Below are 13,069 nucleotides of genomic sequence, written 5' to 3'. Positions count from 1 at the left end.
AGATATATCGTTGAATGTTCCAGTACTTTGCACACGTTACACAGACTAACTCGCTGGAAATTCATGTTGGTGGTGTTATTGCTGGTGTTCTTGGTGGAGGTGTTATTGCTGCAATTTTTAAAGTGACAGCTATGAAGGGGTCATCCTGACAAGTGAACTATATACTTATTACTGTATTTATATGTTTTGTTTATATGCTTATCTAATTTTACTTTTGCCTATGTGTTTCTACTTGCGTAATATTTTTGTTAAAATGTAACCATTGCATTCGTTATTGTTTGCATTTTTTTTTTAATTTGAGTTTGATTTTGTGTTTGTTAGAATGCAGTTCAAACCAAACTAAACCAAACTAGAGCTTATCCAAAATTTACTGTGATGTAGGACACTGAATAAGTGCTCAATTCAGCACATACTGGCCCTGTTCTGATATGATATTAGCTGAAGTGGATGATGTTTATGATGATTTGTGATATCTTTCCAGCAATGGCTTTCTCTATGTGCTGGCTGCCACCCAGGGAGGCCTGACCAGATTCTTCCCCAAAACGTGAGTCAGTAGTTCTCTTTCTCTTCCATCCCGCACCCCAACTCAGTTTCAAGATCCCCTCACCCCGCTTGATCCCAGGAGTCATAGTTTCCTTTAATGGAGAAGATGCACACAGTTGACAATAATACATAGACTAAGATCAACTTGATAAAATGATTTAATATGTAGTCAAAATCAAACATGATAGTAGACAGTTAAGGAATTTCACAGCTTCACAATATAGTTGCTACCACATATGCAAGTTAAATTTGGTCATCATAACCTCATTGGATCACAAGCTTTCCACTGACCAGCTCACAAGACTTGACGTATCTTCCCATTTTCCAAATAAAAAAAAAACCCAACAACAACAACCAACCACTAAAAGGACAATATAGCTTTCCCACCATCATGTTGCATCATATCAGCAATGATTCTTCTAGGATGGACTTTTGGAGGGATGAAGTTGTTAAATAATTGACAAAACATTTAATTTGCCAGTGGGAAGGTTGTGAGATGGTGTCATCATCTCATCTGCTTTGTACAATATGGTTGTGGCTAATACCATTATTTGATTCTGAAAGTAGTACTTTCCCATTCTGTTTCTGTTAATTTACCCTATTTTAATCTCCCCACCCCCTCCCCTGAAAAAAAGAAATATATATATATATATATATATATGTATATATATATATATATATATATATATATATATATATATGGATATAGCATTACACATAAAGAGAAATATATCATTGAAACTTGTGACATTTTTCGAAACGTTCGCTATTGACGTAGACAAAAGGCTTCTATATTGGGAAATATTGAAACAGCGTGCATTATGGGTGGAAATGAGCTGCTTGGCAGAGGTCTGCGCTCTATGATTGCTTTTCTAGTTCAATATGGAAATTACTATTGAGAGGGTAACTTTCAAATGTATTTTGAGAGTGTTTTTGTCTGCGTCTCGTGACCAACCAGCATCCCGATGCAATGGACGGAGGAGGAGAAGAAGAACATACAAGATCCTTGGGAACAGGATTACTACCAGCGCAGCCTCTACACAGACAAATACGTCTTCTCCGTTCCGTACAACAGTGGTGAGTAATCCCACAAGAAGAGGGAAGTGCGGTAGAGATGTTGCATGAAATGTGTGCTTGAATGGCAGTGGTATTCGTCTTCTTGTGCAATGGTTGTACAGGGGATGATACTTTTTTTTTGCAATAGAAACCAAAGCCCAAATGTCAGTGTGGATTGAGTAAAGTACAAATATTAGTAGAACACATCAGTGACAATTTTAGGAAAATTGGGCAATCAATCAAAAAATTATGAATTCATTGGATAGGGAGAATACTATGGTTACACTTCATGATGTTATTTTGGACAACACTATAAAGGGATTATATGGAGGATTCCACAAAATCTCATATTTCGTGAAAAGTATGTACATTTCATCGACTTGTTGCTGACATCATATATGAGGGTAATGTTATTGTGGACTTGATCGACCAATCACAAAATCAGGGTTCCAACAGGAGAGGCTGCAGTAAGATTCAAATGGTCATTCAACATTTTTGTAAAAGTCTCAGATGTATGCCAACTAAGGTTTAGGTATTCATAATGTACGTTTTGGTTGTATGTGAGAAAGTAATTCTTTCTGTCTATATTTCTGTTGTGTTTCTATAGGTGAAGGCTTCTATGATTATGCATCTGAGTACATTGCCAACATCACAATCAGCAAGGCTGTCTTCGTTGGTGATGTGGTTCCAGCAGGTAAGAAAATGGGTGATTTGACTCACACTCCGTCAGCTAATCCTTTGCTACCGGTAAATCGATTGGAAAATTATAATTTTGTTATCAAATCTCATCTCTCGTTTTTGTGTCAGAGTCTCTGTGTGTCTGTCTGTAGGTCTGTATCATGATCAGTGGTGAATTATAGTCCAAGTGAATGAATTTTAGGTTCATTAGTGGAATTCCAGCTGTCTGGTAGAGACAAACATATTTGTATATTAACAACCATCTATTTGTCTGTAGCATGTTGTTTATTTGTTCTCATATATTTTTATTAGAGAAGAATTTGCTATATCCCCAAGTGTCATTGCCTTTTCTTTTTTTTTTTCTTTTTTAGTTTGGTCCTAACTTGTATCCATTCTCTTAACCTAGTCCTTTGCACTTGGTTTCTAGTGGGACCCAGGCTTAACAAACTTGCCTTTAGTTTTAAATTTCCATCATATTTTTCTAGCATTTTTACTTAGATTCAAATTATTATAGATATGACACAGATATTATATTTTATTCTGCATCAAAGCTTGAGAGCATGCATCATTCTACTGTATGTGTTTGTATCTGGTGTATTTTTTCCCTGAGAAATATGAAAATATATTGAAATGAAATATATAAAATGCAATGTGGATTGTGAGGCAGATAGGAAAGTGTTGTATAGAATATTTTTGTATGTAGAGAGGTGGCAAGACAACTGCATTCACCGTGTGACTACTCATCAATTTCTTCTCTTGTGTTTGTTTCACTTTGTATCAGTTGTTGGAGTGTTAATGGACCCAGCTTTCTTCAACGATTCCTGGACTGATGTTACCTCGCTGGTAAGTATCATCAAGTAGCAAAAAAACAAAAAAAAAGTTTAGAATTTCAAAGACTTTTTGGCATGTTGCAGTATAGATGTGAACAGCTCCATGTATAGATTTGTGGAATTTATTGTGGTCCTTGAGCAGTGAAATCAATACTCTGAAAAAAACAAAAACAAATTACACTGAGCGGTGATGACATAGGAGCCTCACATATTTCAGAAATGTAGCAATGTAATACCATGTGCTTAACAAGTTCACCTGTGTAGAATTTATGCATGCTTTCTTCTTTTGTTCTGCTTTCTTAAGCCTCTACTCATGCATTCTCATAGTGAGGCTGCCATGTCATCATCCTTGTTCATTGTGATTTGTTATAAATTTTGAAAACATTTTTTGTCCTCATCCCAATCACTATAAATTCTGAAACTCTGTACCCAGTATAACCAATTTATAGTTGTTCATATGTAAATGTCTGAAAATCATCCAGAGGTCTCTTTTAACTTTAATTTATTTTGTTAATACAGAGTCATTCAAATCCAAACTTAAAACTTATCTGTTCCTTTCATACTGAGGACTGTAATTGCTGTATGTTATTAATATTGGATCAATATTGTATTTTTAATTGGTATATGTTGTATTCTTTATTTGGTATATATTTGTTTTTGTTTACCATTTTCTTATTTGTTGAAATGTTTGAATATGTATATGCATGTAAATATTTGATATCTTTTCATTTTTGAAGCGCCATGAGCACTGAAAAGTGGACCTGTGCGCTATGCAAGTAGCCACTATTATTATTATTATTATTATTATTATTATTATTATTATTAATGCTGGAAGAAAGACAATGAATTACAAAGGATGAAGCAAATCTGCGCAATGGCACACTGTCCAGTTGGGAGCAATTGAACTTGAATGCCGATGTATGTGTGGACTTTGTGTGCAAAGTGTAGCAATGAGTCACAGAGTTTAATGAAAAAGCCCCATCCAATACAATACCAAACTGATGATGTCACAGTCTTTTGATACAGCTTTGGTAGGATCCAGGTATTAGAATATGTGACCCGCTGTAACAAAAGGATCCAAAAGTCGGGGGAGGACAATTTTCTGAAAATGACATGACATTATTCCCTTACTCTTCCACTCTAATGTCATATAAAACATGACTCGTTAAAGTAATCGGTTGCGGAGATATCGATGATTTTATTAGCACATGTTGAGTGGTTTAGGAAATCAGCGTTTCAAGAAATCCGCCTTCAAAGTTTTCCTTCCGACGCTATCATAATCAAGGGGAAGCAAGACAGTTTTCACTGTTTGACAGTAGAAGGTACGCTCCTAGCAACCTCCACGATGTTTATTCAAGCTTAGCGCCAGCGGTCTACGCACGACCAATCAGTGAACAGGATGCCACGCACTGACCAATGAGATCACTCCCTCATTGCTAGGGGCGGCGCTAAATCCAAATCTTCGGACACGTTTCTTTTCCGGTGAAAGTCGGAAAGTCATGGCCCAGAAAAACGCTATTTTCTTGCCTTTCCGTCGATCATTTAGTTTCGAAATTTTAGCAGATGATAGAAGATACATTCAACTACAAAATCATGTCAAAAACAGAAATATGTACGTTTTGACAGATTTTGATGATCTGACTTCAAACTCGATTTTCTCGGCTTACCCGCCAGCGACTTTAGGATCCTTTTGTCGTAGCGGGTCACATATAGTCAGCAACAATTGTGTTCACTAATATTCAGGCCAGGTGAGGTTGTGTAGAACCAGTTTCTATGGTGATGAATGTCTATGACATCACACTTGGTTCTCTGTACCTGAGCTTCTCAACCTTTTTCTAACCAGAGGCTCACTTTGGCTCCTTACATAATTAGTTTTTTGAGGCCCAGTTACATAATGTGGGGATGGAATCCAAACTCTTTTTTATTTTCATTTGTGGAATACATCACAGCCCACTAGTTGAGAAGCACTGATCTATTAATACTAAATTCATATTAAATTTGAAATCCTTCCTATATCGTAACTATGGCTACAGTGAGTGTAGCACTCTGATTTTGGTAAAGGATTTTTCACTGTTTAGTATGTACACTGTATAATGTGTACTACTTTAATTTTGGGCGATTTTTTAGTTTTTTGTTTAAATCTGCATATTCTCCATATGATCATGTTGAACTGAAACTACTTTGTTTAAAGTGAAGAACTCAATGAATCAAGTCCAGTAGGGTCTGATTTGTGCTTACTTGTGTCGGGGGGTGGGGGCTGTTATGTGCCCTAGGGGGGTGGGTTGGTTTAGATACCCGAGAGTACTCAAATAAATGAGCGTACCAGTTGACCTGCAGTAATATGCACGTTTATTACCGAAGTAATAAAACAAACAAGAAACCCTGCAAAGAACAAGCAGAGAAAAAACCAACATCATGACACACTTCGTATATGCCATGATAACATCAGCAATGCGTTAGCTTGTTACACTTGGTTCTAACACAATCACAAAAACTCTCAGTTGTTTATCTCAGTCCACGAGAGTTACTGTAAGACTGTAATTAAAACTGTAACTCAATATGCATAGCTCTTCCTCACTATCAGTGATCTATAATAATTCCCATCATGGTTTACAATACCACTGAATCGTACACCATAACTGCTTTATGTTGCATCATCAGTGTCAAATGCATATCAACTCCTTCAAATGAAATGAAAAGTTGAACTACAGCTGTATCACTTCCAAAACATTATCAACTGCTTTCATTTCTTCAGTAGCCTTGTTTAGCATAATCCATACCAAAACTTCTAGTCTGCCAAGTTACACATCACATACTAGCATTATGTCATACTAATAATTTGTGTATGAAAACATAAAACAAACTTATTCTCCTCCTACAGATGTTAACCGTTATCAAATCATTATAGAGTCACCTCATTCTCTCAATAAAACCTACACTTGGTTTCAATATACCGGAACCCACATTATTACTGACTAGTAAGCTTAAATGCAACTTGCATAGTCAACAACAAATTGTAATAATGGACAACATGTTCCACTCCATGAACTTGCATAAATGTGTAAGGAAATTGAAACATATTTATACCCAAAGTCAAACGTCACTTGTCTTCTGAACAGGTCACAACAGCTATCAGCCTCGTGCGATAAGCTGTCTCCTCACTGCTGATACACAGCGGAAGTTATCCTAAGTAAAAGAAACATACACACACGAATGGTCCTTATCATGGTGATTTTCAAACCATAGCATTCACACCGCTGTATGTCATCTCATACAACATGGTTCTAGGATTAAATGGCAAATAAGCAAGTATGCTCCCAACTGGATAGTGCCTCAACAGGTGGGCAGTTTCATACACATACCGATACCATGGGCGCGGCCATCTTTAATTCATTGTTTACATGAGAGCGCCCCCTAAGTCAAATGTTTTCCATCCGCACGATAACTTCTGAAGGATGTGCATTCATGCCAACCTCACGTGTTGTCTGGCACCTACATGTGCTCTAGCTAACTTGCTCACATTCGTGAAAGTCTGATGTACCATACATACTCTAATCATATGAACATGACATTTAAATGAGCCAATAATAATGATTACTACAACTTCCATTCATGCAAACCAATATTCTCCCACTTTACAAACTCCATCGCATGGTGTAAATCACGCAACTTCACTCCCACTACTCTATGCAAAGTGTGTGGCTGAGTGCACTGCTGTGTACTCTGCATGCAGCTAACACACAGGGTCAATGGCTAAGAGGACAATGACTCCATTCACCTCAACATTTCATCTACTCTATAAAGCCGTAATATGCATTCACATTACTTTTAAACTTCACACACAGTAAGCATAATGCATATATAAATCATGTACCCAACAAAAATATCATTCAAAAAACGAAATACAAGCCTACTTACAGCAGATTTCCTCCACGTGACCTGTGATTGCCTCTCCCCTTCTCTGCAGAGCAAGGTGCAATGCCCCAGACCACCGGAACTGTTTGGCTCAACACTTTCTGTGACTGATCACTCACCAAAATATCACTCCCCCTTCCCGTAAAAATCATATTCCTGGTTATTATTTTCATATTCTGAATAACTTTAACTATAATTTACAAAGCACATGCTCATTCTTTTCTCTCCCATAGCATATCTAACCCTCAACATTAATCAACAAACAGAACTATATTTTGTAACATGTGCAAGTACACATGCCCCAAAGTGGTAAAGTGAAACTAGCTGGGGAATTAGTAGCATGGGATGGCAGTCCCATGGCAACTGTATGCTGCCACTGGCCAGTTCTTATATCTCTCCAAAAACTACAGAGTGTTTGTTTCCCTGTGTGGCACTCTGTCTTAAACCCTACAGGCACACCAAACCTGTGCAATATAATACACTTTCTCATCACAAAATTCTGTCCTCTGACATCTTCCCCGCTTGGGGAACATTCGTCTCGATTGTTCCATAACATGCATTCTGGTAAGAATAGAAAGCATACAAACACCTTTAAACTATTCTCCCATATACTGGTAAATCACTGAATTATCCATACCAACATTGGAACGGCACCTTTGGAATCCAAATGAAATTCCACCACTGCCTACACAAAACCACCTCCATGACAGTGCACAGCTTATAAAAGTACACCAATGTACAAAATAAACAAACTGTACACATGCAAATCCTGTGTGCATTTATAATCCAAAAGTCAGATTATTGAGACCTGCAACCACAAACAAGCCTATCATGGTACATCTATCTGCTCCTTATATCCAAACTATCAAACCACATAGATATCAGTGTATCGACATCTATGCATGTGGTAATTATATACCTTGAATTAAGATACACAATGTGAAGCACTTCAAATCTTCATGTATACAACCTGTACACATTCAACCTGTGATAATCAGTACACCACTACTGGTATAAAAAAAGGCCTCATGTATACCTTATCCTGTATACATTCAATCTAGGACAATTTGCATACAACCACATGTATGTAAAAAGGGTTCTAAGTCCTATATGATGCACAAACGTACAAATACTTCATGCAAACATAACAATGAACCATTCATCGTCTATATGACCTGAGAATGAGCTGAAAATGAGATGATGTATCTCAACTCCTAAAACTCATACCTCGGAGATAAATCACTATCAACTCCACTGATACCATGTATCCTGACTCTATGTACAAAATGAGGGAAGTGCATCCCACTTCACGACATGGAAGCAACAGAACATATTCCTCCCTGAAATTTATCACTTTTACCATTTGAAGTGCAAAATACACTTACTTCTCAGGGTTTGCTACAAGTATTTCTTCCCCGCTTGTTACATGGAACAAGCTTCAATACTCAGTGAGACGGCCTACTGATCGATGACCTCGGCCAATGCTCTGGGTTATGGTGCACTCCCTTCGTCGATCTACTTGATCGTCTTGGTACCGGCCTCTCTTCAACCATTCCCGACGGTTCTTCATTATCAGGCAGACCATTGTATCTCCATTCCAAATTCCAATGATCATCGTCATCCTCACTGCAGTCATCTTCAGTGTCACTGGAGTCATTGTGCTCGTGAATGCTGCGATGATTGTCATGGCCGTGCTCCTCGCCATTTCCATTTGCACTATCGTTACTCGGCAAGGCTTCTGGTAACACATTACACAATGGGTTCTCTTCTGCACGGGGATCCTGCACAAGTTGTCGACGATTAACCCACTTAGCTTCTCCTCCCATGGCGGGCCGTACTTTGTACACGTCATTCTCCTCATTCTTATCAACGACTACATGAGACATTTCAAAGAACTTGTCTTGTAACTTGTGCCTCCCAGTGAAAGCATTTCTCTTTCTGAGCACTCGATCTCCAACCTCCAATGGAGCAGCAGAAGTATGTTGGTTGTGCCTTCTTTCTTCCTTCTCAGATGCCTCTCTGAGTCGATCTGACACAATGCGGTGAGCTTTCTGTATGAGCTTTTCTTGCGTCGCAACGTGATCCTCATTCCAGTTACTCATCGCGCAATTCAACATGTGATCGATAGGCAGCGATGGCTTCCTGCCAAACATCAGGAAATATGGCGTCTCTCTAGTCACCTTGTGTGGTGTTGAATTGTACACGAAGAGTATGTGCTGCATAAGTTCGGGCCATTTCCTGCGTTCTTTGGGATCTAGCGACCTGATCAGTGCACACAAAGTCTTGTTCAATCTCTCACACTGGCCATTTCCAGCCGGATGATAAGCTGTAGTGTGGGACTTTGCGATTCCATAGAGCTTGCACAGTTCTCTAATGACGTCACCCTCAAATGACCTGCCCTGATCGGAGTGAATCCTGGCTGGTACCCCATAATGTGCGATCCACTGGTCCCTCAACACCTTGGCCACCGTCAAAGCTGACTGATCACGACATGGCACAGCTTGCGCATATTTACTGAATACATCTGTGAACACAAGCACATCTTCGAACCCTCCTTTCCCTCGATCTAACTTCAAAAAATCTATGGCCAGTATCTCTTGAGGGCGGAAAGCTAGCAGGTGACGTAGAGGAGGTCGCACTGTAGGTGTAGGAGTCTTGGATGAAACACATCTGAAACATCTCCTGATGTACTCCCTAGTGTACTGACTTATGCCAGGCCAGTAGCATCTCTCTCTCAGCAAACGGAGGGTGCGGTCAACCCCTTGATGGCCCCATTTATCGTGTGTCATTTCCAGCATAGTCTCTCGTAGTGCTTCTGGAATGAGTAGCTGCTGAATGGGTCCAGAAATGGGGTCATTTACTTCCCTGTATAGTACACCTCTGTACTCCTTGTAGTTGGCCCACTCCCTCAGCCATCCCTGACTCTGTTGGCTCTCCTGAATATCCAACTCCTCTCCTGGCCTCCACTTTCTCTCCCACAACCGCCACACTACTCCGAGCGCCTCATCATCCTTTTGCATCGCTGCCAGCTGGTCATGATTGTATGAAGGCAGTACACCTAATCTTGGCTGATCATCTATCTCCCCTCGACATACTTGCACGGCCGTCGGGCACTGCGACTGCAACTCATCTCTGGGTAGTGCTGAGGAGCTGGTTGCCTCATCCACCATCGTAGCTACCATTTCGCTTGTCATGTCATCTGGTCGCCTGCTGAGGGCATCAGCGCACCTGTTACTCTTGCCTGTCCTGTACTTAATGTCAATGTCAAAAGGTGCTAGCTGAGCAGCCCACCTGAGCTCTGTAGCTCCCAACTTGGCTGTGGATAAATGAGCTAAGGGGTTGTTATCTGTCAGGACTTCACAATGGGCACCCATGAGATACGGTCCAAACTTCTCCGTTACAGCCCATTTCAGGGCTAACAGCTCAATCTTGAAGCTGCTTATGTCAGTGTAGTTCTTCTCTGAGCCACGAAGACATCTGCTAGCGTAAGCTATAGGGTGAAGTTGTCCATCATCCCCCCTCTGAAGCAGACAGGCTCCTAACCCTCGCATGGAAGCGTCCACTTCAAGTACAAAGTCCTGGTCAAACTTGGGATAGGCCAGTACGGGTGACTCGGTCAGCAATGACTTCAACTCAACAAAAGCATCCTCTTGTTCCTTGCCCCAATGAAATGCTGCTTTGTTTCCTTTCCCCTTCAGGGCAACTTGATGCAAGGGACCAGCGATCTGTGAGAAACCTCGAATAAAGCGCCGATAGTATGAAGCCAATCCGAGGAACGAGCTGACTTCTCTCCCATTCTGTGGTCGTGGCCAGGTCTTGACCTTTTCTACTTTCCCAGGGTCCACTTGTACTCCGTTACTGGAAACCACATGTCCCAAGTACTCCACTTGTTGACGGAAGAATTGACATTTCTTCCCCTTCACTTTCAGTCCATTTGCCGCCAGCCTAGATAAGACTACATCCAACCTCTGAATATGCTCCTCAACCGTGGGGGAAAATACAAGAATGTCATCCAAGTACAGAATGAGCTGACTCAAATTCAAATCACCCAGGATATATTCCATCGTCCGCTGAAATGTGCTGGGACTGTTTGTCAGTCCTTGTGGCATACGAGTGAACTCGTATAGCCCCCAGGGAACTCGAAACGCCGTCTTATCCACGGATGCTGGGTCCATCACCACCTGAAAATATCCGTGCGCAAGATCCATTGTTGAGAAGTATCTCGCCTCTCTCAGTGCCTCCAAAGTCTCCTCAATACGGGGCAAGGGAAACGAATCTTTCACTGTACGCTCATTGACTTTCCTGTAATCTATGCACAGTCTAACTGACCCATCTTTCTTCTTAACGAGTACAACAGGACTTGCATAGGGACTCTTGGATGGACGAATAATTCCTTGCTCGAGCATCTCTTGGAGCACCTTCTTGACTTCAGACATCAGAGCGGGAGGTATGCGTCTGTATGGGAGTCTGATTGCAGGCCCATCCCTCATCTGAATCTCATGTGGGACGACATTACACTCTCCCAGATCAAATGTTCCAGCTGAAAACACTGCAGCATGTTTGTCAAGCAGCTTGGCAACTTTCGCCTCTGTCTCCTTTGACAGCCCTTCTAACTTCACGCCTGGGGGTAGCTCTGCAACCTCAACTGCTATTTTGGTAGCATCCTCACGTTTTGCAGCACCACAGTTGGCATCCTCCTGCACCACTTCGCAAAGTGACACCACAATTTTTTCGTCTTGCACTCCTAGCACGACTTCTGGCTTCATCGTTCCTACTGATGCCTCAGCTACTGTAGTGTTTCGCGTGAGCTGAACTTCTTCACCAGTTTCATTCGCCAGCAGTACATCAAGAGGGGAGCCAGACTCTAGGCGATGTAGTCCCTCATAAGCTTTCACCTCTGCTTTGACCATACTTGATGTAGGATGCACCACAACATCACTTGGAAGCATGCTCCGATCCTCTGCACTCCAGTTGCAGATAACGCGCCTTACTGTGAAGGGAGGAAGAACTTCATCACTCACCGGATGAATCTTAATGGAGCTCACATGAACGTCAGGACCCTTTGCCTCTCTTACAGGACCACCAACTGCCGTCTTCATCTCACCGAAGATGGATGGGTCGGTGATGTGTCTCAGGATGTTGCAGCCCAGCAGGATTGGGTACTTGGTATGCTTCACTGCACACGCCTGGTCTGCAACTACCAGAAAGCTTCCAGTTAGCTCTCGTCCTTTGATCTCCACAGGTACCTCCACGTATCCCTGGACTGGTATCTCGATACCTCCGACTCCTACGACATTCAAAAAGAGCCCTGCCGTATCCTGCAGCTCTCCGAGCTTACTCTTCAACTCCTCATGATAGAGCGAAGCAGGAATAATGGATGCCTCGGCACCTGTATCGACGACACATCCCACTTGCACACCTCCAATTGCTATCATACAGCATGGGCTTCTGGCAACTAATCGATCCACCAAATCAGGTTGAAATGAAGTTTCACCAGCCACTACACTCCCTCGGTTAGCTCCTGGGTGCACTGGTGTTTCAGGTGCACTGGTAGATGCTTCTGGCGCGGAGCTTGCTTCCTGCTTCTTCGTTGGGCAGTCCTTACTTGCATGCCCCTCCTTCATACAGTTGAAACACACAATATCCTTCGTACATTCCTGCTTTGTGTGGCCTTTCTGCAAACAGTTATAACATTTCAACTTGTCTCTCCCTCTCTTGGGCTGCACTCTGGGAGGATTGGTCTGTGCTTGCACGAGTGCTTGCACACTTTTTGCAAGTTGAGCCACATCCTTCTTCAGCTCGGACAGCTCGCCCTGCAAGTCGGATCCACTTTTTCCATGGTGTTGTGTGGTGGGACTAATATCCACTCGCTCCGTGAAAATCTCATTAACTCGGGGCTTCCTCACTGGCTCCTGATCCCGAAAGAAGCTCAGCACCTCTTCACGCATTTCAAGAAATGTCTTCTCTTTCGCAGCCATCTCAATCCTTCTGAGTTCACGCTGGACCCACTTTTCTTTCGCTCCTCTGACGAACCTCTCTTTTAGTGA

The 13,069-nt window shown here is 41.5% G+C and overlaps 1 protein-coding gene across 4 annotated transcripts in view; it reads left to right on the top strand.

Moving 5' to 3' along the window:
• Positions 1–13,069, top strand: part of LOC139709221 (voltage-dependent calcium channel subunit alpha-2/delta-1-like) — a 131,308-nt gene that overhangs the window by 100,525 nt on the left and 17,714 nt on the right. For all 4 annotated transcript variants that reach the window (XM_071621177.1, XM_071621176.1, XM_071621175.1 and 1 more), the window contains 4 exons: positions 482–544; positions 1,502–1,620; positions 2,207–2,293; positions 3,059–3,120. In XM_071621177.1, coding sequence (XP_071477278.1) covers positions 482–544; positions 1,502–1,620; positions 2,207–2,293; positions 3,059–3,120 — 331 coding nt within the window. The remainder of the gene's footprint in view (positions 1–481; positions 545–1,501; positions 1,621–2,206; positions 2,294–3,058; positions 3,121–13,069) is intronic.

The sequence above is a fragment of the Diadema antillarum genome, unplaced genomic scaffold (assembly GCF_040938485.1).
Source record: "Diadema antillarum isolate AM-2024a unplaced genomic scaffold, OU_Dant_1.0 seq00001416_RagTag, whole genome shotgun sequence".
NCBI classification, from domain to species: Eukaryota; Metazoa; Echinodermata; class Echinoidea; order Diadematoida; family Diadematidae; genus Diadema; species Diadema antillarum.
Note: the sequence above shows the minus strand (reverse complement) of the source record. Positions and strands in the feature narration are given on the sequence as shown.